Source organism: Anomalospiza imberbis, chromosome 7 (assembly GCF_031753505.1).
Source record: "Anomalospiza imberbis isolate Cuckoo-Finch-1a 21T00152 chromosome 7, ASM3175350v1, whole genome shotgun sequence".
Classification (NCBI taxonomy): domain Eukaryota; kingdom Metazoa; phylum Chordata; class Aves; order Passeriformes; family Viduidae; genus Anomalospiza; species Anomalospiza imberbis.
Window position 1 is genome coordinate 10,847,943 of NC_089687.1, and position 27,098 is coordinate 10,875,040.

The 27,098-nt window shown below is 40.9% G+C and overlaps 1 protein-coding gene and 1 long non-coding RNA gene across 3 annotated transcripts in view; both read right to left on the bottom strand.

The window, feature by feature from the left end:
* LOC137476932 (uncharacterized) overlaps nucleotides 1–27,098 on the bottom strand; it is a 541,698-nt gene that overhangs the window by 249,822 nt on the left and 264,778 nt on the right. The window lies entirely within an intron of this gene.
* PDIA5 (protein disulfide isomerase family A member 5) overlaps nucleotides 8,744–27,098 on the bottom strand; it is a 97,824-nt gene continuing 79,469 nt past the window's right edge. For both annotated transcript variants that reach the window (XM_068195364.1, XM_068195363.1), the window contains exons 15-17: nucleotides 21,428–21,498; nucleotides 12,431–12,565; nucleotides 8,744–9,985 (exon numbers count right to left, since the gene is read on the bottom strand). In XM_068195364.1, the coding sequence (XP_068051465.1) occupies nucleotides 9,905–9,985; nucleotides 12,431–12,565; nucleotides 21,428–21,498 (287 nt within the window). In that variant the 3' untranslated portion in view covers nucleotides 8,744–9,904. The remainder of the gene's footprint in view (nucleotides 9,986–12,430; nucleotides 12,566–21,427; nucleotides 21,499–27,098) is intronic.

Sequence of the window (27,098 nt, forward strand, 5' to 3'; positions counted from 1 at the left end):
TTCTAACAATTTCGCACTATAAAAAATTGCATTTGATTTTAGAGGTTTTAGAGAAACCTGTGTCCATAATCGCAAGAGCAAGGATTATACTCACTGCAATGAACTGTTCTTGCTAACGCAGCATCAGCAGAAGTGTGAGCAAGGTCATAAAAATCATCAGCAGCATATGCAGTTTATTTCCTTGCTTCTCTTTTTTAAAAACCTCCTCTGCTGATTCAGTCTTAAGGTCCTGTGCTGGGCCCAAAAGTTTCTTTCCTGGAGCACTGGTATTCAACTCTCAAGGGCATTGAAAGACTGAAGCAACCTCGTAATGTCACAGAAAGTCTCTCCCTGGCAATAAATGCAGCTGTTAGAACAAAATACAGCGTTGTCCCAATGGCTCTTGTTGCAGCACGGCCCAGTATGATCGCCTGCATAAAAAACATCCTATTTCTGAAAAGTGATCTTCACACTGCATCTCAATTAGTCTGAAAAGCAACGTGTTGTTAATGTATTTTTATTTGCAGGGCCATAAGCATTATGGGCTTATGGAAATAACATGAGTGAGCTTTTCTGATGATCATGTCCCAAGCCATTCCAGCAGTGATGGGCTCTCTTTGGGGCTTTTCTGCTTACTTTATTCCCTTTCTGGTAGAAGCAGCTGATCTGAAAAGCCACATGAATATACTCCTAGTACACATAATCCCTTTAGTTCCCTGCATGACTGTAATTGAACACATTGGCAGACTTTGTTTCTATTTAAATATTTTCATAGAAGGGAAAGTCATTCCAAGCTGATCACTTCATGAGGCCAAAAATTTCATTAGGAGCCATTTGAACAATTACAATAAATAAAAAAATCATTATTTGTCAGTACAGTTGTGCCATAAACACTATCATTTATATTAAAATAATTCTTAGTCCCTAATGAAATTTGTCTTTGTTTACAATAATCACCACAACAAATTTATTGAGTAAGAAAGAAAACACACATGGCTCTGTAATCCACAGTTAGGTTGTTCTATTTTAAATTTAATTCAGAAGGATAGAAAGGTTTCTTAGGACTGAAGGGATTATAGGTACTGTAATATCTAATAACATTATAAGATGGAGGTGGTAGCTCACTGTAATATAGAAACCCACTAAGACACAGGATGGGCAGGACTTTCTGGATTATCAAATCCAGTCCCCAGGTAGGCAGCTGGATCACATGGTCCATTTAATACATTTTGCAAGCTTCACAAAAAGCTAGGTATGGTTTCATCCCTATAACTTTTATACCCTCACTATGTAGGTGGATAAAGAACACCTAATTGATAGTCTAAATTATTCATGGCCAATTTATACCTACTTGCTCATACACGCAGATGCTCTTCCCTTAATATTCTCCCTACCTAATGTATTTACAGAAAGCAATCTAACCACATCTCAGTCTTCAGCTGGTGGGCTGAACAAGCCTCCTGCGCACACTGTCCTGTCATGAAAGGTTCTCCAGTGTTCTCTTAGCAGCCCTTTGCTGTACCCATTTCATTAGGATATCAGCTTTCTTTAAAACAGTCAGAATAATGTGTTTTATTCCAAACAAAACCTTACTAGGGTCTTATTCAAGGATGTTCATACTTCCCTTGCTTTGCTAGAAATGTGTCTCCTACTGAATTTTAGAGTTTCAGTTGCATTTTCCATGCCAATGCTGCACTGAGACATGAAATCTTTCCGTGTCATTGGAGGTTTCCTGCAGAATTTTGTCTGCTGCTACCTCCCTTACTACTTCTGTGGCTTTGCTTTTCAAGGATATTCAGCTCTTGCTGTGTGATATTCTGAACTTTCTCTACACTGATGATACCTCCTAACTTGGTGACTTCAATGTATTTTTATGGTCAGACACCTCTGTTTTCCAAATAGGTCACTAATGAAAATAATAACAATCAGCCTTAAGACTTATCATTTAGGAGCAGCTTCTCATCTCCCAACACTGTGTCTGTCTTGCAGTTCCTCTATAAATCTCAGACTTCTTCATGCAGGAGATACACGGCTCTTCATCAGCTTTTTATTCAGGTCCACAGCCACATTTCCCTCTTTGTCTAGCTAATTAATTACTCTATCAGACAAACCTATCAAATTAGTTTGATATTATCAAGCCTTGGTAAATACCCATTCCATTTTATTCTGTTTTCCAGTGACTGTCATTGCTTTTACAATGCTCTCCTCCCACATTATTTCCAAAAGCCTGACATAAAATATTACAAAACAGAATATATTGTGCTTTTTCAGTGAAAAATCCATGTTTTATTTGTCTTTGGTATGGATTAGTTATTTACAGCAACATACAATTTTGACTAGCAGGTAGTGTTGAGCAGCAGTTATAGATTGGTTGACTCTATATTCCCAGCAGAAATGTATATGCAGTCTTTTTTATTCTAAATAGTGTTAGTATCACTTTTTAAAAGAATTGGAATTCAAATTTGGCAGGCTGGTCCAACTGAAACTCAGCCCCCACATACAACAAGGTCTTTTCCTGAATAGCTTTATAGTTAACTGATACATGTTGCAGAAAATCAGAGGACAACATGTACAGTGACTTGTATGGTGATCACAGGCATTGGGCGTGGCAGAAATACAGGTTTTGAAGAAACAGAGAAGAGTTGGGGAGGATTTGGCTGAGAGGTGCTGGATGATTGTTTCAGATAGAGATAAATTGCACAGAGTGTTGTCTTCTTTGTGCTTAATTTTAATTATGTTGTGGGCAGTACACAAATGGAAAGAAGATCTAGTAAGAAATGAAATCAAGACTTGAATTTCAAGTCCACTGCTGACCCACAGACTTTGGGTGTCCTTGGGCAAAATGCTTTGTTGGGGTTTTTTTTTTCTGTCTCACTGCCTCATCTGTAAAACAGAGATAACACTACTTCTTTTTCCCTAACCTGACTATTTACATAATAAAAGCCTTTCCATGCATGACAGACTCTTATATATTTGTACAGCATCTAGAATAATTAGGAGTTGAATCTTGGGACTACAACAAAAGCAATACACAACAATTAGCATTATGCATCCATCCAAAATATACCTAATGCACCTTATACTACAATACCTTGCCAGAAAGACATGACTTTATCCCACGGTGAATTCTGTTTCTTTGATTTCTGCAGTCCCTCCTCTTGTGCTGCTCTTTTGCCTAAGAAAAGCTTTGGCAGAGAGTTAAGTTTAAGGTGAGCAGTGACAATGCTTTTGTGGTGTACTGCAGGTGGAAGGCATGATGGACCCCAGAGTCCAAAGGGAATTGCATGGAACCAGGCAGCATTATGCAGCATCTCTGTGGTTCTGCAGCAGCTTTCCTGTGGCCCCATTCACCTCCCACTGGATCAGGGAAAATCTGCCTTAAAGGATGCTTGTCCCTCTGTGAAAAGGGAAAAGAAAGAGCCTTTCATCCATATTGCTCCCGGGGAGGACTGTGCACCCACTGCAGGTGAGACCAACACAGAGCTGTCTTCTTGGTAAGCAAACCCTAACACCCTTGGAGAGGTCTCAGTACATTTGGGGATGCAGTAGGAAATGTTGGATGTGCTCATCCTGTTCCATGCTTTTAGGGTGGGGTACAGTAAAAAGCATCCCCTTACCATCAACCTGGTGGCTACAGATCAGAGATCCATTATTGTACTTCACATTTTCCTACAACATGCTCTCTGAAGAGTTTATGCTCAGCTTGGAGAAAGACATCTTCCCACGCCAGAACTTTGGGGAAGTGGGAAGCTTTTTCCCACCAGCCTGTATGCCCAGAAGGTAATGCCAAAATATGTTGGGGGTCAGGCCGGGTTCACACTGTGATTTTTCTTCTTGCTGAGAGAAAATAAAACAAAGGGTGCTTGGCTGCCCTGAGCTGGTGTGTCCAGGCCCTGAGGCTGGGTTGGCTCTGCAGCTACTTGGTATGGAGAGGAGGAAAAACATGCATAAATTAGGAGCTCTCAAGGCTGCACTTGTATTGCAGCAGCAGACCAACCCCTCCGTGCTGACAGGTGACACTCTTTAGTGCTTCCCTTGTGCTGGCAGATGCATCATCATATTAATTACACTGTGCAGGATTGCCCTGTCTAAAACACACGGACATCAAAAAAAACCAACTTCATCCCCCTCCTTTTCTTAATGAGATTTTTACAAACAAAAAAGAACAAGAGAAGTGATGGTAACTGCATTATTAATAATACATAGTTGTAACTGATTAGTTTGGTTTCCTGTCCTGCACAAGGAAGATGGCATTGTGCTGTGCCTATTGTCTTCTGGGAACTCAGGCTGGGTACCAGATGTCTGTTACAAATGTTGGGCACCAAATTAAACACCCACAGATCCCGAAAGGACCAGCAACACGACACGAAGAATTATTCCTTTTGCCAGCAGTAAAATGACAAAGCAGAGGAGTGACAAATGCTCTAGATAAACCCAGAGCTCCAATTTAATGCATGGGATAAGGACCTCTTTTTCCAAATAAAGACTCCCAACTCTTGCAGTTTCTTCCTTCTCCATAATTTAGCTGTGCACATATTTGGCATTTAGAGTGTGACGGATTTACACATTTGCTATCAAATGAGCTGCAAGAGCTAATCAGCTCGCACAGAATTGCACATATTAATGAAGAAGGCTCTTCTGCATGCCTGCGATGTAGACACCCACTTAACTGGGGCACCAGAGACTAATTTGAAAAGATTTTGTTCACGTAGCTCTTTTCCTATGATGAATGCTTGCAGGGAATCATGCTGTAGAGAGGGAGCAAGCAGTATCTGCAAAATCTGGCTAAATGGCTCTCATTACTGAGTGATGGAAGAGCAATAGGAAAGATAATTTATTAGTGGCTCAAAGCTAATGAGAATAATTAGCACTATTATGCTTTCTAAGCAAACACAGAATAACTGTTCCTTAAGGAGCACTGTCTCCCTGCAGCAGTGCAAGTGCTCTGGGCAGGAGGACATGACTTCCAGGGGCAGGAATCTTACCAACCAAGGATCAGGGCAGCTGTGTGGAAACACCCAGACATCCTATGGGCCTGCATTAGAGCTGTGATTTCCTAAATTTTGGGCTAACAGACCATTTTTTTTTTTCTATCTCAAAACCAACTACACTGGGCTGATGAACAGAGTTTACACTTCAGCTTAACTCCTCGGAAACCAGAGGTTGGAAATTGCTGCCTTGGATACTGAGATTTTTTTGCAATATTGCATCACACAGTACCTTCCAAAACCTTGCAGAAGCCAAGCCAGTCGACAGTGCTTTGCAGGAAGTATTTCAGCAGCAATGGTCAGTCCCTAGGAATCCTGGCTGACAGCAGAAAAAATGGCATTTGGCTTCATTTCCTCTGTAGACACCCAGGTATCCTCCTTCTTCACTCTGTAAATAAAAGCAGGATGTGCAGAGAAAACACAGCATCTTCTTATGACCAGTCAAAGAAACTAATGGGAAAAATTCTGGTTTCCAATCAGTTCCAGCACAGAGCAGTAATGTACACAACTGGATTAGCCAAAGGGCTGCACTCCTGTGGTTCCCGCAGAGCCATGGAACATTCAGGGATGCTGGGCTGCCAAAGGCAAAGGAGATGCCAGCGTTTGGCTACAGTGCTCAACACCTGCTGATAAGAGCTGATTTCCCCCCCCACCTCTCAGTTTTCAGAATTTACTCCTGCAATCTCAGTGTTCCATTACAGACCCAATCACACCAAAGTAAGCTTTCAAATTAAAACAAGGCGCACGTGGGCAGCAGTCCCCACTCCCCCGAGTGAGTGTCGTTTGGAGCAAATAGCTTGTTTCATAGTTTGTAAAATGCAGTTGGCAGGGGTTCAGTGTTATTCTAGGAAATCCATGTAGGCAACATTTCTTTCTTCTAATATAGCACTATCAGGAATATGCAGAGTGATTGATTTTTATTTTTTAAAAGGCAAACAGACAAAACATCTGTAGGCTATGTCACCAAGTCTTGACTTTTCTTCTGAAAAGCAGTTCGCCTCTAAAATCAAAATCACCCATAAAGCAATTCCATCTGAAACAAGACTCTCTGAAGCATTATCTTAGAGCTTACTCATGATGGGAGTTTTATCTGCTTTTTTACTCCCAAATTAAATGCTGCAAGAACATAGACCTTACCTCTCTAATCTTTTTTCACCAGTAATATCAATCTATCTTTGCAGATGCCTATTAGAAGGATTTTAAGTTAGCAAAATTTGGGGACTTAATTTGGTCTGAGTGGGAGTTTAGAAAAATTCCCAAGGCTTTTTCACCCAACTGCAACTATTTAGGAGGGGCATGGGGGTCAACGTGACTGTCAGATCCAAAATGCAATTTTACAGGGGGAGGAAAGAGGTAATGGAGATTTGTTAGGCTGCTTTTCTTGACTCAGATTGGAAAGCAAGTCTCTTCCAGTCTCTCTTGGAGGAGTTGCTCTGGTTTGAAAAAGTGAGGACACAGTTACTTGGTCAGAGATAGATGGATTACAACAGAGCCAAATCATCTTCTGAGGTCACAGGGGCTGGGATAGAAGCTTACGCTCATCTTGGGACTCCCAGCTTGTGTTTGCCATATCCTAGAGCATTCACTCTCCTGGGAACTTTTCCCGCCTTTTCTCCCTTTTGATGGATGAAACAAATCCAACATCTCAGGTTCTTTCATTAGATGGGAAAACCATTTCCTCTCCAGCTTCCAGTATGCACAAAATGCTTGGCCCTGCTGCCCTTCATCTCTTGGTCCAACCAGACAGCAAGACTAACACAGCCCTGTGGGCTATTTATATCTTGTTTAAGCCAACACTGGGGAACAAAATGATGCACAATCCTGGCTCAGCCTCTCTGCTGTGTACATGTTTTACCCTTCCTCGACAAGATTTAATCTGTTTAGGGTTAACTATGTAGTGGATGTCCAAGACCTTTGAATCACACCTTTAAAAGACTGAAAGACCAAACCCATAATTGCAAGAGCAGAATCTCTGATTCACTGCAAACCATTTGTTATCAGCAATTAAGTTTCTTGCTGATAAATGATTCATGACTTGAAAGCCCAGATATTCACTTTTAACCATGGCAGAAATTCCTGTGTGATTATGAACGCCTGGGCTACGCATCTACTGCGACAGGCTAGGAAGTCTGAATGTGTGAAATGACCAACCATTTAAATACAGAAAATAAGAGCTCTTCCATCTATTTTTCATTCACAGTTTGTAAAAAATAACAACATATTTCAATTTCAACGTGACTGATGTGAATATAAACATAAACTGACTTTACTAGCAAATATAAACACCAACTTTTGCTTTACTGGAGGCAACTGAACTAAAACAGTGTGACTGATATCCTGACTTGGCCTACTAATTAAAAAGGCTTGAAAGCAAAACTCCGAGCTCCTGGTACACACTAGTTCACAGTAACTAAGGCTTTTGTCAGACATTTGATGCAATAATTTATGTTGTTCAAAACTGTATTTTTCAAAAACCATTCAGACCATAAACCAGATGAGTCATGACCCTGTAACAGAAGGTAAATTATTCTCAAATATTTTATATTTGTGCATTAACACATGCACAACACATTTTTCCTTTAGCCAAGCAAAAATGAATGCCCAAGTCCAAGAAGTAACTGACAAAAGACTGAAGGGAAAAATGAGAATTCCTAATTTTATTGTGGTGTAACCAGCTGTAAGGAATTACTGGTCTGAAGCACAGTGTGCAATTGTCTTATCCTAAACATCTACTAAAGCCTATAATTCAGAATGATCCTGACTAGTGAGGTCACCATTGGCAAGCTATCATTTTTTTCTTTCTTATTCTTGAAAAAGTCTACATTTCTCACCAATTAGCACAAACATAGCCACAGCCTATGCACAGAAATGCTCAACATTTTCTGGAGGCTGTATTTCGTTAGTGCCTACTGCTTTGACTCTGAGATCAAAAGAGGCAGCAAGTTCTGGACTGATCATATTTGATAGTTTACTAAAAGCAGAAGAATTCCTGTTTGAGATCAAATTGCATCAATATGTATTGTTTCCTAAATGCAGGGCGGAGTGCCTGCCACTTACGTGAAGATAGCTTGAAATAAAGAATTATCATGATCTTCTGCAAAAGTGCTATACACAACATAAGTAACTGTGCTAATTGAAAGGAAAAAAACAGAGTAAGAGTCTTCATAAATTAAGCTACTTTTTTACTATGATATTATGTACTATCAGGCAGCTGATTTTTTTGGGTGAAGAGGCTCATCAGGTGCCTAATATGAGAAGATACTTGGCACAGCTCCATGGCCATTCCAATTGATGTCATGGTTAACAAGCTGGCCACCATACAAGGCCAATCAGGCTACCGGTATTCCACAAAACTCACTAATGGCTTCAGCAGCTTAACGGTGCCAAACATACGGTGCCATTAACTGGGCAAGAGAGAGAAGGAAAAAACACCCAGGAACGAGGCAAGATGCCATTCACCTCCTGGGCAGCCCCTCAGCACAGCCTGCAGATCCCAACTAGAGAAAATGAGACGGGCAGACTGAGGAGCAAGAGGAACGTTTCAGACCCAGGTCCCAGCTCTTTGCTGTGAGAAGCTGTTTGTGCCCCCTGGAGTGCCAGGGCAGAGGAGCTTGACCCTCACCCAGCACACACCTGCAGTGCTGCTCAGCACTCCCAAGGCCACAGGGAGTGGGAACTCATCCCGTGTGCACCGGCTCTTCCTAAGGCACCACCAGCTGTGGTCATTCACCCAGTGGGGAAGAAGCTGAACAAGGCTGATTAATGATAAAAAATACTTGTCCTTTTTAAAATTTATTTTTAGTTCAAAGTGAATCACAACTTCCTGCCCCTCCCTCTCCCCTCCTGCAAAGACAGAAGTATCTCCAGATCAACTTTTTTTTGCTTAAGCATCAAAAGTGTAACACATTTCAGCTGCTGCTGATACAGGTTTTACAGTGGTGACTGTCAGAGAGAGATTGTTTGTGCAACTCCTCAAGGAGCAAAAAGGAAAAATCCCTCCTACAAATGCAGATAACTTTTGGAATGTAAACAGGTAATACACACAATTACTGCATTACCGGAAGTATTATGCATTTCTCAAAACAGTTGAACATAACACTTTACAACACATATTTGATATGACCCAATCATAACTTGAAGGGAAACTCTGTACCCTATAAGAATAACCATATAACCCTATAAGATAGTCATTCCTGCCATAACTTACAGATACATTGACAGTATGATGCCAAAGAAGGAGGGTTTAATCTGATTTCACCCATGCTCTGCTAATTTTTAATGTGTGGCTTAGTTCACTCAATACATTTTATAAAAGTATGTAAACAATTCTGATTTAAAGACCAAAGAGGTTTAAACGAAATTAACAGATCTGGACTGGTCAATGTTAATGTCTTCATTAACTCAGATACCTTATTTATCCCTGAGCACCTTAAAATTGTTCCCCCCAAATCTCAGTCAAGAACACATAACTATTTCACAAGAATGAAAAACTTCATTTGAATAAATCTGTGTCTTGTAAATCCCATTTTCCTGCACCAATTTTAACAAAACATAACTAAACAAACCCAAACCAAACTGTGTCCCCTCCCCTTTGTTTTTTCATGTACTGCAATACCGGAACAAAAATTTCACCCTAACAAACAACATCACCTACAGACACACTACAGACTACAAAAATATTGCATAGGAGTGTCAGTGGGCATAGTCTCCCAACATGAGAGAAAATGCTAAGTTTTCTTTAAAACATTATGGCAACATTCTAATTTATTTTCCTTTTAAAAATCAAGTGGTTTCACTTTATTTCAAAATTGTACAAAATGGCCATGGCTGTTTATAAAAAAAAGTCTCTGTCTTGAGAATATGTGAAGTCTCAGGTGCATCAACAAAAGACCTGGAACCATTCACAGTGCAGCGGAAAGCTTCTTTTGAGGCAGAACCTACAATTCATCCTTCTTCTTTCCTACTCTTTCATGATCTCTTTCTCTCAGGGTTCGCATGAAAGTGGTGAATCCAGACTCCTGGTTTTGAAGGAAGAAAAATATGGGTCATATTTTTACCAACAAAGCAAAACAATGCATTAAGAACACTTTGAGCTTCTGTATCCCAGCAGAATATAAACTAAGGAGAGTTGTTTACTCTCTGTACCCCAGGGCAGAATAGAAATTAGGGAGCAGTTACTGCTTCTGCATTGTCTCATTGTGCCACACTCTGGTCCAGTGCAGCTCCACTGCAAGGGGAAAATATCCATGCACATCCCACATGTCAAACTTTAAAAAGATGGGACACAAAGTCCCTAAAACTCACAGGACAAGGTAAAATGTGTCACCAGAAGTGCTATTGATGCCTTTTTGTTGAGAACGCTCAAAAGACATTTTCAAGCTGCCTTTGTATGCTATTTGTGTAATTTTAAAAGCAGTTACTGGATTGTTTGTTAACTATACACACATTTGCCACTCATCCTCTAATAGTTTTGATCACAATTTTTCTCCTTCTCCAAACATTCCAATTATTGAAATCACTTTTTTTTTTTTTTCAAATTACTATTACAATTATTATAAAAAATTTCAAACCTGGTTGTCTAGATGCCAACCTATGTATTTCAACAACTTATGATTTAAGGCTGTTGAATGCCACCGGTTTCCTCTTCCAATGAAAGCTGTGAACACAGTGCTCAGGCATTTCAGAAGGCTCAGATGGGTGTTGGAATACACTGTGTACTGGTACCCCAGCATTGAAGTTTTCTGGGCAAGTCACACTGCCCCCACCCAATCTGACCATTTTTGCATTTAAACAATCACAGGACACACCACTCAAAACTGGTAAAGAAAAGGGAAAATACCAAAGGTAGAGAGCAACTAACAGAAGTTAAAGACTTAAAAGAATGTTGTGGAACAACAAAACAAAATAAACCTGAACCAAACCACAAGGCTGGTAAACTTTTAGAAGGCTGAACAACAAAAAGCTTTTCTAAAATTATTCACTATTCTTCCACTGAAATTAAATGACGTGACAAGCTTCAGCTGTTTGTCACCTGGAGACATCTGGTAATCAGCAGCCCCCATGACAGGCACTGTGCTAAGCACTGCCTCCAGAATTACCATGAGAAGAGATAACAAACCCCAATTGAGTGCTGCACAAGCAGAAGACCATAGGGTCCCCAGAGAGGTGGAAAGGGAACAGAGCAGCCATCACGGGAGAGACCAGGATGTTCCTGTTGGGTAATTTTTACCCAAGAAAGGGTTGGCTGCATCTAGGGGATTTGTTAGTCCACTTTCCAGCATATGGATAAATATCTCCTAACGTCTATGGTCTCAGAGCACTCCTGTATTGGATATTAATTCTTTATATCAGCCACCATAGATCCTTCCTTTCATATATTGTTTCTTTAAGAATGGGGTAGAAATGCAAAAATTGTTGGCTACTGCACCTATCTTTACTTTTAAGAAAAGATCCAGAATTGGAACTAAACACAGTATCCATAACAACGGCTGGATCAACACCATGAAATGGTAATTACTGGAGTCCAAGTATGCAGAAGAAAATTGGGAGGCAAAGCTCCATGAAGACTTCCCCAAGATCCTGACTAACAGAGAACCTCAGAACCTGTTTTTTTAATTCATGCTTCTATATAATTTTCTGAGCCCTAACAGCAGCAATAGCTTTCAGGCAAGAATCTTTTTTTCAAAACCACTGCATGGCTCAAAGACCCCAAGTTTTTCTTGCAGACCCCAGGCAATCAGTGGCTGCTGAGGAGTAACCTCCCTCTAGGAGGTTACGACAAAGGCCCACAAATAATTGAATTGCTTCCTTATTTTCAGGCACTTTACAACCACTGAAGGCATTATGCCATTTCTGCCTCCATTTCTTGCACTCATAGCATATAATTAGCTGGCCACAGCAGGACAAAAGAATGAAACTTCAGCCCAGGGGTAGATGGCACAATTTGTCTTCCCATCCTGAGTGCCAGGAGTGAATCTGATTCAGGGCAAATGAGATATTTACTTTCCTCTAGTCTCCAAAGGACAGCTTTGTCCTGGCTATAAAACCAATAGTCTGTCACCATTTGGCAGCCTGGTGGATCTGTAACATGTTTGCAGTGTCCATGTGATCCAGAACTGACAGGAGTTAAGCCCTGTATTTTCTGGCATTTCTGCCAGCAGCACATGCAATAAACCCTTCCCTTTCACTCAGTCCAAATTCACTCACAGACTTCAGCTTAAAGAATAAAATATACAAAGAATATTACCAAATCTAATCCTTTTTCCTCTTCTCATGTTCCTAAAAATAGACCAAGAGTGTTCCTAATGCAGAGATGTACAGGGGTGTGGTACACTGTGATTCATCCATGTAAGACAGCAACAGAGGCATGGTAAAAATTCACTCTGCAGTTTTCATTTGCAAGGCAGGACAGGCAGAGGAGACTTTGCTCCCTGTACCAGGTGATGACTCTTGCTTTCACTTACCCCTCGATCTCCAGTATATTTTTCCACAAATTTCCCGTAGTTATAATAGTTGAAGGTGGGGTAACCATCGACCCCCTCCTGCTTACACAGGTCATGATTCTGTCCTTTGGCACAATCCACTGCAGCGTAGGCGATCTGAAACACAAGAGATTACACTGAGGCAGGAGAGAACAAAGCAAGAACCCATTTCATGGTGATGCTGCTGCAGCTTAGCCTTAGCACTGAAAGAGACCAAGTCTTCTGCCAAACATGCAATGGCTTCTGTAAAGGCTTAGCTGTGGGGGGAGAGCAGAGGATGGTCATCACCTGGCCTGTGCAGCTGCATGGCATGTTCAACTCAGGGAGCAGAAAATCACCTTCGCAGCCTTCCCACTGAGCTCTGCATTAGTCTCCAAACAGGAAATGCAGAGGCTGGATTAATAAAACTAAATCCAGGCACAGTGGTCACAGCTCTGTCATGCTGCAACATTTTTCCTCCATTTTGGTTTTAAGTGATGAACAGTGAGAGTGGCTTTGGTGATGGCAACAACCCACCTAATCCAACCTCGTTCCTGTGGCATTGCTAATGCTTGGAAAAGTTACCAAACATGGCTGGTCACTTATGCAGCCTACTCACAGATTAATGACTTCTACTCCAAATAGCTTTTCTAAACTCCATGCAGGTCTTCCAAGGGGATGGGTGAGAAGCCAGAGCATCATCTAGCAAGCACTGCACATAGAGAAAAAGGTTGCTTGCTTACAGTCTCAGCCTGGGTTTGTATTTCCTTTCCTGTCTTCTTCCAGGATTGTACATTATATGCAGCCATTAGCAAAGTGGGCTTTAATTCCTTTTTAAACCTCTAGATGCTACTGTCACACAGACAAACCCTGAGCAGGAAAGAGCCTGCCACACTTTCAGCCTATTGACAGTGGAGCAACACCCTCAGTCCCTGCCTGCTTCCACACAGGCAGGGCGAAGAAACACAGCCTCACAGCCCCAGAGCAGCAGCTCCAAACATTCAAATCCTGACTCTATGAAGTATTGAAGAGGGGCTGCCCTTAACAGTTCTGATGCTGAAACAAAATGTAATTCATAGGCTTCTACTCAAAGCAACTGAGCCCTGTGCTGTGATTTCACCCTGACTGTTCCTGTGAGCAGCAGTTTGGGCTCTGAATGCAGGCTGCTCACATCAGCTCTGCCTTCACAGCCTGAGCCAGGCCCTGCTGAAGGGCAAGCACCTTAAAGTACAACCTGTGTAAAGAGACCAAACAAATTAGAGGAATGACTTTGTGCAACTTTTTTGTGGGTTACAATTTATCAAGTGCTAATTTCATAGCAGACACATCCTAATTTGAAATTTCCGTTCCACAAGCCTCCTTCAAACAGCTGATCAAAAAGACCTTTTGCTTGCATGACTTTAGGGTTGCGGTTGAACTGTTCTTCCATAATTAAAAGATAACTTAATATTCTACAAAGCCCTCCTGTTTCATGGTGACACTGTCAAAATGGGAAAACCTGATCTCATTATTCTAGCAGTAATTAAAGAGACTGGCATAGCCAACTTCAGTTAATTTGCTTGTTTTGTTTTGGCTTTGAAAGCCTGACAAGACAATACTCAGTATGATCTCACTTGGTCTGTCTTCAAGTGATAAGTACTAGATAAAGTGAACAGTGTTCTTACCTTAAATACCTGGTTTCGGATTTTAAATATTAGTAAGGCTATTTCAGAACCAGGACTCTTGTAAGCTGTTAAAAACATGTATGATCCTTTTTTTTTTGTTTTGTTTTTGTAAAACACTAAGACTCATTACACAAAGACACATTAAGGGCCAATTTAAATGAAAGAGTAGGAATAATAAAATGTAAAAGAGTTTCATCTAAGTATTTCTGCCTCCCTGACCTCAGCAGCCAGCCAAAATTTAAAGCTCTGTTGGCTACTTCTGTGTAAAGAAAAGCTTAGAATGGAGACAAACTTTTATTTCGTGACACAGCATGAAGTAGAAAGAATACTAGAAGTCCTGATTTCCTAAAAACCAGAAGAGTAAATAAAATAATCTTTTTCCTCACTGATCTAAATATCACACAGGGAGAGATTACAGCCAGAAAAAGGGGAAAGTATGCATGTGCTCATCCAGATTTAGTAGCTGGTTTGAGACATCAAAATGCTATGACTGATGACCCATCTGTTCTCAGTGTCTTGGAGATTAAGAAAATTAGTTTTTAGTACAATGGAAGGGAGAGAGAAAAGGAAAAGAAACTCTCTTTATCTGTACCTCTGGAAATATCAAAAATGGTACCGGCTGGAGCAAAGCATCCAATTTCATTTACAAAAGGCTTTTGTGAGAACAGCCCTCAGTGAGGAGAGGGTGCAGTGCAGGAATGCAATGCTATAGGCCACTGTTAACCTTGTTCAGAACATCTTCACCTGTTGCCTCAGAACAGATGATTGATGGATATTAAAGAGGTGGCTTCTGACAAAAAACGCTCAGTAGTGTCCTTGAGACACAGCTCTCCTCTACAGCACATGGAGACCTAAGCTGGCCCATCTGTGCTTCAGTTGTGCACACAAAGATCCCAGTCTAAGTCTGTCCACAGCAGCCACGTGAGCCCAGCGCTGTGTCTAATCCAACAGGTCTAATGGCACATCTGGAATAGCAGCTGGGGGATGTGTCCATGGTCTGTCCCCTCTCCAATGCTCCTAATGCTAGCTCCCACACAGCCCCACCACTGCAACCACCATTTTGAGCCCAGCTTCAAAACACACACATTTGGTTATTTTTACAGCCAGGGAGAGAAGAGGAACGGCGATTTTCAAAAGCCTTGTAACTCATACAGACGTGAGCAAAATTTCATAGAGGAACATCTAATTCCCAAGACTGTATCTGAGGCTGCATTCAATGCCTGCTGCCAACAGTGGCTGAGTAAGAGTACTTAGGAGAGCTTGAGTGATTACTTTAGAGTGGAAATGTTAAGGCAGCCTAAATATAGAGGTTGCTACCATCTCTGTGCACTCATTATCATAGCATCACAGCCATAATTGTCTTGCCTGTCTCACAGCGGAAGATCAAATATAGTGCACTGAGAGAGGAGAAAAGTGATGCTGGAAAACACTTGTAGCAAAACACACTTCTGGACTGAGGACCAATTCTCATCTCCATTCCATCAACTCCAGACAGCTGAACACTGAGACACACCAGAATTTCAGCAAATAGCACTGATGCCCTTTGCTTCTTTCTGTTTGTGTTTTCATGGACTGTAAATAATAGCTCCATTGCTGATAGAGGTGTGTCCTACCAGAGTGAATTCCTGCTTGGCTCTACTGAAAGGCTGCATGTAAAAAGATGCAGAATCCTGGCTCAAGTGAGCAGCAATACACTGTAGGGAAAGCTTCTCATTCTCAACCCTCTTAGCAACAGTCAGCTTTTCTGCTTCACTAAAGAAGGAAACTGAGTCAGGAAAAATAGCAACCCAAAAAAGCTCTCTCAAGGTGTGGTTAAAGACTTCTGGAGAATATTCCCCTCAGAACTAACCCTCATATTGAACTACCAGCAACAAGTTACACAGAAGTGCACTGGAGAGCACAGGTTAGCAAGTCCTACCTGCTCTGACCTGCAAACCCACTAAGTTTATTCAACCAGAAACTGCAGACATATTAAGCATAAAACATCTGTAGTAGGTGTCTAAGAGCCAAGACACTTGGCATCACGTTTCACAAAATCCCTCTCATCAGGAGGGAAAATCTCTCTAAAAATATGCGAGAGAAAGAAACTCTGCTAATACTGGTCTAACATTTATGTGTGCGTATGTCCAATATGGAAAAATCCAATGAAACAGCTTTCAGAAGGCAAGATTGATTTTAGGGAGATTTTGATTGTTAGGCCTAAAATTTAATTTCTTGAGCTTTCCTCTAACCAGAGGGGGAAATCCACTGAAAAAACATTTCATGGAGAAAAAGCTCTAAGTGCTATATCTGCAACATGCACAAAACTCCGTGGGATTATGGATTCTCTATAACCCAAAGCTCTGCTGCCTTAGATATTGACAATTCATCATTATATACAAGTCCTTTCTCCAGAGCCAATGCTGTTCAGGTCTATCACCAGCCTGTTCAGTAGCTGTAGCAGGAATAGACATGTTATCAAATGAAAAGATAATGAATCAGAGACTGTGGACCCCAAAGGAAGTTTCTTGGAGCACATCCAACTTTCTTAATTTTACAAGTAGTTCCTCACAACTGGTACGCACGTTATAATAATTAACAGTATCAGGTGAGTATGTACAGTAATGCACAATGATAACAACAGCAACAGCAACAACCCACCAGATAAGTATGCATTTCTCCATAGTCAGGATAGGTTAATATGAGTCTGGAAACATCTGGGACTGGAAAATACCTTTAGTTGAAAAAGATATCCCACAATGTTTCTTGGTTCTACCAAAAAAGTGGGAGCTTAACTACAGAGTTGCAAACTTAACTCAGTATGGCAATAGACTGTGAGCAGTGTATGAGCAGCTCTGAAGAGCTCTGAGGAAATAGAGCATGGCATATTTTTCAGATGAAGAGGACTGATCACAAAAGCTGAGCTGTTGCAAAAACCAGAACTTTTCATTTAGGTGCTTCAGTAGAAGCGAAGCTATGCCAAAAATATGACCACTGATCTCCAGATGCCCCAACTGTAACAGAAGGGTGATGCCTTATTTTGTTACTAAGTGTCAGAAGGAAAAAGAAGTACTGGTAGTATAATCTAATCATACATCAGAAATCACACTTCCCTTTCAACAGAATTATGAAACAACTTTTTGCTCTAGAGGGATCTTACAGGTAAGAAACACAATTACATTCAACAGTTCAAACAGATGCATGACCTTCCAGGTAATCCCTCCTTTCTGCTCTTAAAGCTTTCTTTCTAACAGTTTGCCTCCCAGTCACCACATGATGATACAGTAAAAATAACCCCCTGCAATCCTAGCTGCTCTCCTGTTAAAATATGTACCGCCACACACTGATTTATTGATTCAAGAAAATAAATCTCTGCTAGAGCTAAAATTGACTTTTTTATGAAAATGGAAGTGAATAGCTAACTGAATATTGATTTGAGAGAGGAATGATATTTGATAAGCTTAAAAAAAGTAAAAACAAAGTTGCAGCATGGAAATAAATGCTTCCAAACATTTTAAAAGTAGAATCAATTCCAGATGACAATTACCTGATCACTAGTAAAAAAGTCTGTTGTTGCCAAATGTCTTAAAAGCACCTATAAATAAGACAGATGTGCATTCTTCCCTATGATTACTCCACAGGTTTCTATTTGAATCACCTGTTCTGGATCCTAAGAGCAGTTAGGGACTGGTCTGCTAAAGCTTGCCGCAATTCAGCTACTCTTCTTGAAGTGAAAGGCCTTGCAAATGAGAGATTCATTATTAGTTGCCCTGATGTGGCATGGCATCATTACAGGAGGTGCAGTTATCAGCTGTTCTCAAAGCAGGCCTATTTGCAAAGAGGACATCCATTAGTACAATGTGATGCACAGTGCTAACATCACCATTTTTAATGAGTCTAATTAAAAAGAAATTCAGCACATGCTTTTTAAGCAAACAGGGATCAAATTCCTTGCCAAACTAAAATATTATCTCATTTGGATAACTCTGTACAGTCATTTGGTTGGTATAATAATTTTAAACTGTGATTCAGAATACACACTGGGGACCCACCAGTTTCACTGCTGACTGACCCACTAACACCCCAGCTCACCCCAGCTGCTGCACCCTTTCCAGCAATTGCTGCCACAGCTGTTTCCGTGGGAACTCACTGGAACCCAGCTGTGGTGCTTTGATTTGGGTCAATGCGTTTGTACAGGAACAGTCTCCTGTGAAAATGGGAAGATTGGTCAAAGAGCAGCCCCTTTGCAGGACTGCCAGAGATTTGTTACTGAGAGGCCTTGAAGAGTCAAGAGCTTTCCTTCAGCAAATCCAAACTGGAACACCACAAATCAGTTCTTTCAAGCTGAGCTTTGGGATCAGCCAAAAGGCAGAATGCAGATTTTTTAAAGATCTAGTTTTCAAGAGAGACTGTGAAGCAGTTACTGAACATGCCTTCCTGCTCTTCAATCTGTTCACCTAAGTGACAACCCTCACACTTGCATTTTCTGCTGTTCACTGGCCACTGCCAGAACTTGAGCTGTGGGGCACTGGCCATAGGCTTTCCCCTGGCAGCTGTATGCTAAGGCCACAGCGCCCCAAGCTAAGAATGCTCCAGATGGCTTTTTTTCCCCACTTTTTTTCCTTTTAAGTAACTGAAACAATATGCTCACTGCCACTGGAGTAGCCTCTCCACTGATGTGCTCCTACTGGCACTGAATTTCTCCAGGAAGATGGAAAGACTGGAAGCTCTGGTTTGTGGGTCTCAGCCCGAGCAGTGTTTGCAGCAGCCACAGGGTTGCCCCAGGCCAGCGAGCAGGCTGGGGATTCTGGCTAAAACCACCAGCAGTGATGTGGCCAATGAGAGCTGACATTTGGGACCAATGTTCCAAGCAGTGCATTTTTAAACTCCAACTCCAGCAGTGCGGATGATGAAAAAGTACAGAGCATTACACACAGCCCTGGGGGAGGGGGGCGTCAGCGCCAAAACCGAGACACGTATTTAACAGCTTCGAGCTCTGCTCATCTTCAAAATTCCAATGTAAAGACTCAAAGTCTCCCAAAGGATACCTTTTAAGATATCATCCATAACCAATTCAAGGCTGGAATGTTTTTGATTGTTCTTTGGCTTCTGCAGGATTAAATGTTTAATTAAAAGACCCTTCTTTTAAGAAAGAAGATACAGTTTAAATGCAAAAATACTCTGTTAAGTGAAAAACCTTTCTCCAGGGGAAAAAAAAAAAAAGGACACTACTATAGAAATGAAGTAGTGAAAAGAATCTACTACTTAAAATGAAAATTAGTTATCTTGTCCTGTTTTTAAAAGAATAAATACTTCCTTTCTCTTAAGCAGTGATTTTACCAAAGTTTGAAACCCTACAGAACTACAAATTAGTTTGAAGGCTCAGTCCAATTTGAAACATGGGAATATGACCTGTGCTGCTTGTGGGAACAGCAATGTGCCCTTCTAAAGTCTAAAACAGGTTTGTTTTCTTTTCCACAATGGCACAAACTGGCAGCAGGAAGCACCTTGGCAGGTTATAGCTGTACACAATTAAATAGGGGCTCCCAAAATAATCAGTCCCTGGCACTTTCATAAGTCATTGGGGTGGAATAACACCATTCTCCCTAACTGCACACATCTCTTTAAAACTGTACCAGCCTTAATATTCCCTACTGGCTCTCCTGTTACAACTCATTACATTTTATATCTCCCCACTTCAGCCTTAAACTGAAGTCAAGAGTTGCAACTGTCAATCACTGCTCCGCTCTTGGAGTCCTTTCATAACCTGCAGTCTGAAGGAAAAACTTCCCAGGCCTGCATTTCCCACCATCACCCTGTCCAACTAACTGTGGCATGATTCAGATTGCTTGTTAATACATCCTGAGGCTCTAATAAGCAAATTTCACATTGTTTGGAACATTTGTTTCACCTCCTCTGACTGAAATTTTAATGAGTTTCGGAAAGAGAGGCTTCATTTGGAACTACCAGAAAAGTGGGAGAACAAGGATACATTCTCAGAGATCTTGGAAACAAAGAAGTAACCAAAAGGCATCTGAGCAAACTAATTTACAGCAGTATGAGAACTAAAAGCTGCATGCCCATGAATCTTCTGTGTGCCAGAGGGCAGAAGTGATGGACTCCTAATTTATGCAGTCAGTGATACAAGAATGATTTGCTTCTTGTCAATCTGATGCATTCTCTGTGAGTTACAGAACAGATGAGAGGAAAAGAAAAAAATTACAAAAATTCTTCTCTTATGGAGCACAACTGTTACAAAATCACCTCTTCATTTAGAACATAGAATAGGATAAACTATTTCACTTGGATGGGACCTACAACGATTATCTACTCCAGCTGTCTGACCAATTCAGAGCTGACCAAAAGTTCAAGCCTGTCGTTAAGATATTGTCCAAATGTCCCTTAAACACTGACAGGCTTGGGGCATTAATCACCTCTCTAAGGAAGCTTGTTCCAGGAACTGATCACCCTCTTGGTGAAGAAGTGTCTCCTACCGTACAGTCAGAACCTCCCCTGGCACAGCTTTGAATTATTCCCAAATATCCTGTCACTGGATTCCAGGGAGAAGAGCTCAGCACCTCCCTCTCTGTTTCCCCTCTGGAGGAAGGTGTAGAGAGCAATTTCCATATTAAATTACCAAATATTTTTCTTGCCACACCTAAACACAAAGCAATTGTCCAGGTGGAACAAATTCAGAGATCAGAATGAAATACGGTTCACTGAAAGATATCAAACAGGTTCCTAGCTAGTTATCTGGTTAAATCCAGGGGCTCAAGTGTTTTTTGGGTTTTTTTAATCCTAGATCTCCATGTGCTCAGTGCAATTGTGGTTCAGCTGATGCAAGGAAATTACCCAGTGTGATTCAGCCAATGGATGCATTTTCAAGGCTGAAGTATCAGGGTCCTAGAAGAGCATCCTGGGCTCAAGTCAGCCAATTTACAGAAATATATTGTATTTTGTGCTATGCAAGCAAGGATTAGTTAGTTATATGACTGAGGTCCTCAGGACTATCACACAACTTGTGGTTTCTCTACATGCACCCCAACAGCTGATAAAAGTTGAAGGGGAATGGAGATTATATGACTTATCTTTATTTAATCCCTCGATGAGAAAGAATTGTGTTTCATACAAAGTAACTCTTATGCAAAGACTTAAACATAAAAGACAGCAAATTAGGGAAAACAGAACAACTCGATTTGACCATAAAAGATAAAACCCCTATGATGCAGATACATTTCTTTTAATGTAACTGCAATTTTATCCACAAACCTATTAACTTATCAATAAGCAAAGCCTATAAAGTACAAATTATAGAAAACATTCTGAAATATCACAGAAGAAATTAAGAGCAAGTTACCTTGCGATCTTCTTTAAAGACTTCAGCAGCAGTTGTGAAATGTGGAATGGCATTTTTACAGTGAGGACACCCTGTTTGACACAGGAAGAAAAAAACATTATAAACTTTAGTTGTAGGAAAGGTAGTGGGACAAACTCAAGAGACACGGTGAGTCAGTGGAAAATCTGAATCAAAAATCATTCTAAACAGGAGCTCTCCAGTTCTGGAATGAGCAGGACAAAACACGTGTCAGCCACATAAAAGTAAGCACATGTTGAAGATCCCTGTGACTTCAAGGAGTTTACATTTACAGTTACGTGACATCCCATAATAGGGGCCAGAGTGCAGGGGACTTTCTCCATCACCAGTCCCCTAAGAGCACCAGCCACAGACAGACCATTGCCCTGCTCTGTACTTCCTGGTATTGCCAGGCAGGTTGTTACTGCTGCTGCCACAGACACAAGACGCATTTGGGCATGGGAATAAAGACAGCACCGCTGGGAACAGAAGGAGGCTGGAAATTGGAAAGGAAATTGCTGGGAGCATTAATAAGTATTTGGAAATGGCCTGTGTTAAAGCCAAGCCATTGGGAACATAAGGGAGGGGAAGAGAAGCAAGTCCAATGGGCCAGACATCTTTCATGGATGGAGGGCAGATGCCCAGTCCCAGGTTAGGATGACTGCTGCTGGCCTTCCTGGAGACCTTCCTGCTGTTCACCACAACTGGGCAATCCCTGAAGAGTTTTACAGACACTGCACACAGGAACCCCAGAGCTTTGTATGGGAGAAGGGCTGATACTTCTTTGTACCACTGCAGCACTGAACAAAAGGCCAGCTAATCCCTTGCTTACACTGATTTGACGCAAACATTTCAGAAGTCACAGAAGGGAAATTAGAACTGTTCTCTTGATTCAAGGTTCAGATATGAGTGCTCTTAATTCAGAAGCAATGTCTACAAATTATTGTCTATGAATAATCTAAACTCCTCTCAAAATACCATTAGTATACTAAGTAAGCCTTTGAAATGCATATGTGTAATGAATTACTTTTTTTCAAACACAACACAGAGGCTGATTCCAAGCAAAGACTCAAGACACTATTTTTTGCTTAGATGTACATTGGAAAAGGAATGGACACACTTCAGTCAAGCCTGTGTAATGCTGGCAAAGGAGTTAATCTTGCTATTTTTTCTGGGTAGGAACAGAAAAATCATAAATGAGCTGCTCACAAGCACCAATTACAGCTTATGCTACTGTTGTTTACCAGTATTTTACATGATGAACAAGTGTCTGTGTTACTTTAAAATCAGGACTGAACAAACGCCCTCTTAGGAGACTTGCAGCCACCCTCCTAAGCTACACTCACTCTTTCAGCTGACAAGAAAAATAGTATCTGTGCATAAACACTGCATATCCCTTTCCACAAAGGAAAGGCCGAACACCACTTCCAGCTTCACCAAAGTATCATTTCATGGCTTACATGCACTGCTCTGAACTTTAGAGCATTTCTTTTTTCAGAATAGGATTCTGAAAGTACTGCAGTGACACACCTGTGTAAATACACTGAGTGTCTATGCAGTAGCTAAGAATACCAGAAAGTCAAGGGGATGTTTCCTGGGAAACTGAGGCACTTCTGTAAATCCATCTTAATAGCTTCAAACTCTTTATGCAGCACGATGGCAGCTGTGTTTCAGTGGGAGATAGTGCAGTGTTCTACAGCTTGCAAGCTATTAACCTTGTTGAGTTGTTCAGCATTTGCCTGGAAGAAAATGGTCATGAAAGAAAAGGAGGAGGAGGAAGAAGAGAAGAAAGAGGAGGAGGAGGAGGCTAGGGTTTCAGGCTGCTCCCATGTCCATCAGCCCACTTTGGTGACCCATTTTCTCTTTTAGCACTTGTCTGGCCTGTCTGCCTGATACTGAAGAGCCTGCAGGTCAAACCTGCCTCTTAACAAATCTTGGATAATTTCCTGTACTGTGGGGGGATTGCCTCGGTTGACTTGTTAACACTGCTCTACACAAATAAATCAGAACTGGTGACGACATCTAAAAAGAATTTCAGAAACAAAAAATGGATAAAAATCAGGCACCTCTAAAACAGGAGCACTTGTTCTTAACTACGTGCTGCAGTTTTTCTGGAAAGCACTTCCAACTGTTACACTAAAACATAAAGGCTCTTAAAAACTTAAACCTTTCAGGTTCCCTTTTTTGCTTATGATCTTGAAATTTAGGTTTCACCAAAGAACATCTTGTAAACCCTCAATAAAAGATGTTTCAGGACAGTAAGTCCTCTCAAAGCCCTAGAGTTAACAGGTTGTAACAGGTAAGAGCTCTTCATGAGCCACATTCCGCAAGAAAATGAGAACACAAATATCAAGCATATTCTTCCACACAAAAGTACCAAATCCAATACCAAATCAAGAGAATTTACCTACATTTTCCCATCTGAAGCTCTATCCCTCCTCCCTTCACTTCTCCCTTGGCCCAACCTCCTTTCTTTACTGCACTGTGCTCACAAAACTAAAACACAACCATATGGCTTTTGGCAGAGCTGCCTCCAAGTCCAGTAGGCATTTTGTTAGCCTTGGACATCCATCCACGGAACAGATGTGAATGCTACACTGAATTCCCAAGGAGTTTCAAGGAGTCACTGAAAAAGGGGGAAGGAGCACATCATATGGAACAGCAGAACTTCATCTGTTACAACTTAGAAGGATTGCCAAATGCAGCAAACACTTGGAAGTCACCCAACCCAGTCATTCTATTTAAAGCACACATGCCAAAAAAAATAAAAGCAGAGGTTGATGTCTTCATTTTGACAGACGGAAAACTTGTTCTCCCCATTCCCTCTTCACACCCACTATCACACGTTTATTTTAAGTGTTAACACTATCTTCTAGATTCGAAAGTGCAAGGAAAGGAAATGTACTGAGCACAGTACATGAGCATAGGAAGTGTTCAGCCTCCTTACAAAGGAATTTTCAGATGGGCTGCAATGGAAAGAGATTAAACCGCTGGCATATGAAGGTGTGGGTAAAGTGTCAAGAACCAAAAGGTCCTGCCCCTTCTCAGTCACTATGGACTAAACAAGTTGGAAAATTCATTTTAGTTTAATAATTTGGATCCTATGGTAAGCACACAGACTTCCTGCAAGGACAAGAAGTGGAGTTTTAACTGAGCAGCACTGAAAAGCAGCACTTCTGGGAGCAGAGCCTTCTAACGCAGATGCAGGGCTTTGCTTTAACAATTTTCTTTTTTCATTTTTACAACAGTGTCAAATTTGATCTCAACAGGGTTAAGAGCAGATGTGAACTTAACAGTAATTTCCTGTACCTGACTTGAGAAATGTGAAAAAACCTGCTCCTGAAACATCCAGCCTTTCCACAGGATCCCAGTGCTGGCACTGAAAACCTCTAATCATTCCTGCACATCTCAAGATAACTCCATTTCCTACTGCAGAAACACAGTTGCATCACCTGGTAGGAAAACAAAAGATCTTGACATCTCGGGCACGTGCAGTAGCCAGTGCTGAGGCCATTCCCTGTTCACAATCATCAAACAATACAGCTTTAATAGAGCTCTAGTCAGGCACTCAGCTCTGTGCTCAGAATTTGGCTCTCTGGAGGATCCCCCATATAGTCCATGGTGGCATCTGCTCCCCCTGACCTGCTGGGGCATGAGGGCTGCCTGCTTAAACCACAGGTCCAAAACACCTGCAGCTGACGAGTTCTGAAGTTCTCTTTGCCCTTGTACTACAAATTTTAAAATGTACATAAACCCAGTATTTTCTACAAGGTTTTTCTCCACCATTCATGTTGTAAAAGTTGGTAGAAGGTGTGGTACAGTCACAGCAGGCACCATCACATTCCTCACCTTGAAAACCAAGTAGTTCTCGACTGAGCCAGTACATGAGAAATATGGTTTCTGTGGGAAAAATTCAAGAGGAATGGCTGATGAACAGCAGACAAGGGAAATCAAGCAAGCAAGCAAGCAGGCTTCACTCAGAGCCATTATCACTGAGGGGAGAGGGAGTCAGATTAAATCTCCTCTAATTAGAGAGGCATTTAAAGGAAAGCTAGTGGGTCTTTAGGGAGATGAAGTGATGGAAAATATATAACCCAGCTTGTTTTCCATGGACTGGATTTACTGATAGCAAGAACAACCTCAAGGTACAGCACCTTCTCAGGGTATCTCTGAGGAAAAGACCCAAGGAGCCAGCACTCGTTTGGGCACAGAAAGGGGCTGGAACTTCATTCTTGTGGAAACACTGCTTTGAGGACTGTGAAGAAAAACTGTAGGGTTGAGCTGGATGTGATTTCCAAAATGATGCCACAACACATTTGTTACATGATGTAAAACAAAGATAGCACATGGAATAAAAGAAAAAACTTAACTACGTGCTCACATCACCTTGTGAACTGATTTTTTGTTTTTAAAACAAAAAAGAGACTAAGAAAAAGATAATATAAACCCATTTTTCAGGTACAGTAAGAATGACACTAAATTGATATGATGTGGTAGCAATTTGATAAATTTTCAGACATAATAATACCCTGTGAAAACATTTTCTATAATTGCAGGATCCCATGGGATGCAGAAGGGATGCAAGGAGGGTTTCAAAGCAATGAAACAGCCTGGTGAATAACTTACATGTCTTTATTACATTCAAATGCAGAATTTTTCATTGAACAGGGTTTCTTTTTTTAACCAATGAATTGTTTAGAGAGGATAGTGAGTCAAAAGTAAAACTTAAGAGATTCTTACAACTTCAGTGTACAAAGGTATTAGGACCAGATGGCAATTCTAAAGACGTCTCAAGAGCAGTGCATGAAACAGATACACCCTGTTGTACAACAGTCACCTCATTACATTTAAAACAAAATTGCAGCAAATTTGCAGAACTGCCTAAAGGAATCAAGTCCTCTTTCCAAAAACACAGATTTCTACTTGTTTAAATATGAAAAAACATCCTTTAAGTTAAGTTACTTCATGCTTTGTTTAATTTGAAACTACAAAGCCCAGTGATATGATATAACCTCCCTACAGCTGAACAGTCCAAGGTTAATTCAGTTTCCTTAGAAGAGGGAAAGCTGTATTAGCATAGCACATAGAAGAAAGGTGAAGCTGTTTTTTAATGAATATAAATCAAAAGCTAACAATTTGTACAAAATAGATAAAAGAAGCAAATGGACATCAAAGCAATACATACAGTCAGCAGAGGTAATAATGATGTTTTAAGTATATAAGGGGCTTTAAATGTATTAGAAGCAAAAGAAATCCAAACAATGCTAGCAATATAGCTTTGAAAGAAAATGATGGAGTTGTCAAAATGAACTTCACTGAATATATAAATTAAAATAGTAAGCAGATGTGGAGAGGGCCTCTATGCCTGACACCTCTGAAGTGCCGTTTGCAGTTCTGGGCCCACAAATCACCAATGAGTTCAAACTGGAGAGGGTTCAAAAGACCCATAAGGAAAACAACAGAACTGAAAGACATGTTTCATGGCAAAAGGAGTCAGGAAGCTCAGTGAGTCAACAGCTCACATCCAAAGATTAAGAAGTGATAGAAATCAAGAAAAGTCAGTCTCTAAATTTCATTATCACGAGCTATTCAAGCTGGGTGCCAAAGGCTGAGTAAGCTCCAGAGCTGGTTGTGTGCTGAAGCCAGTCAAATTTAGATGGAAATTCACAATCCC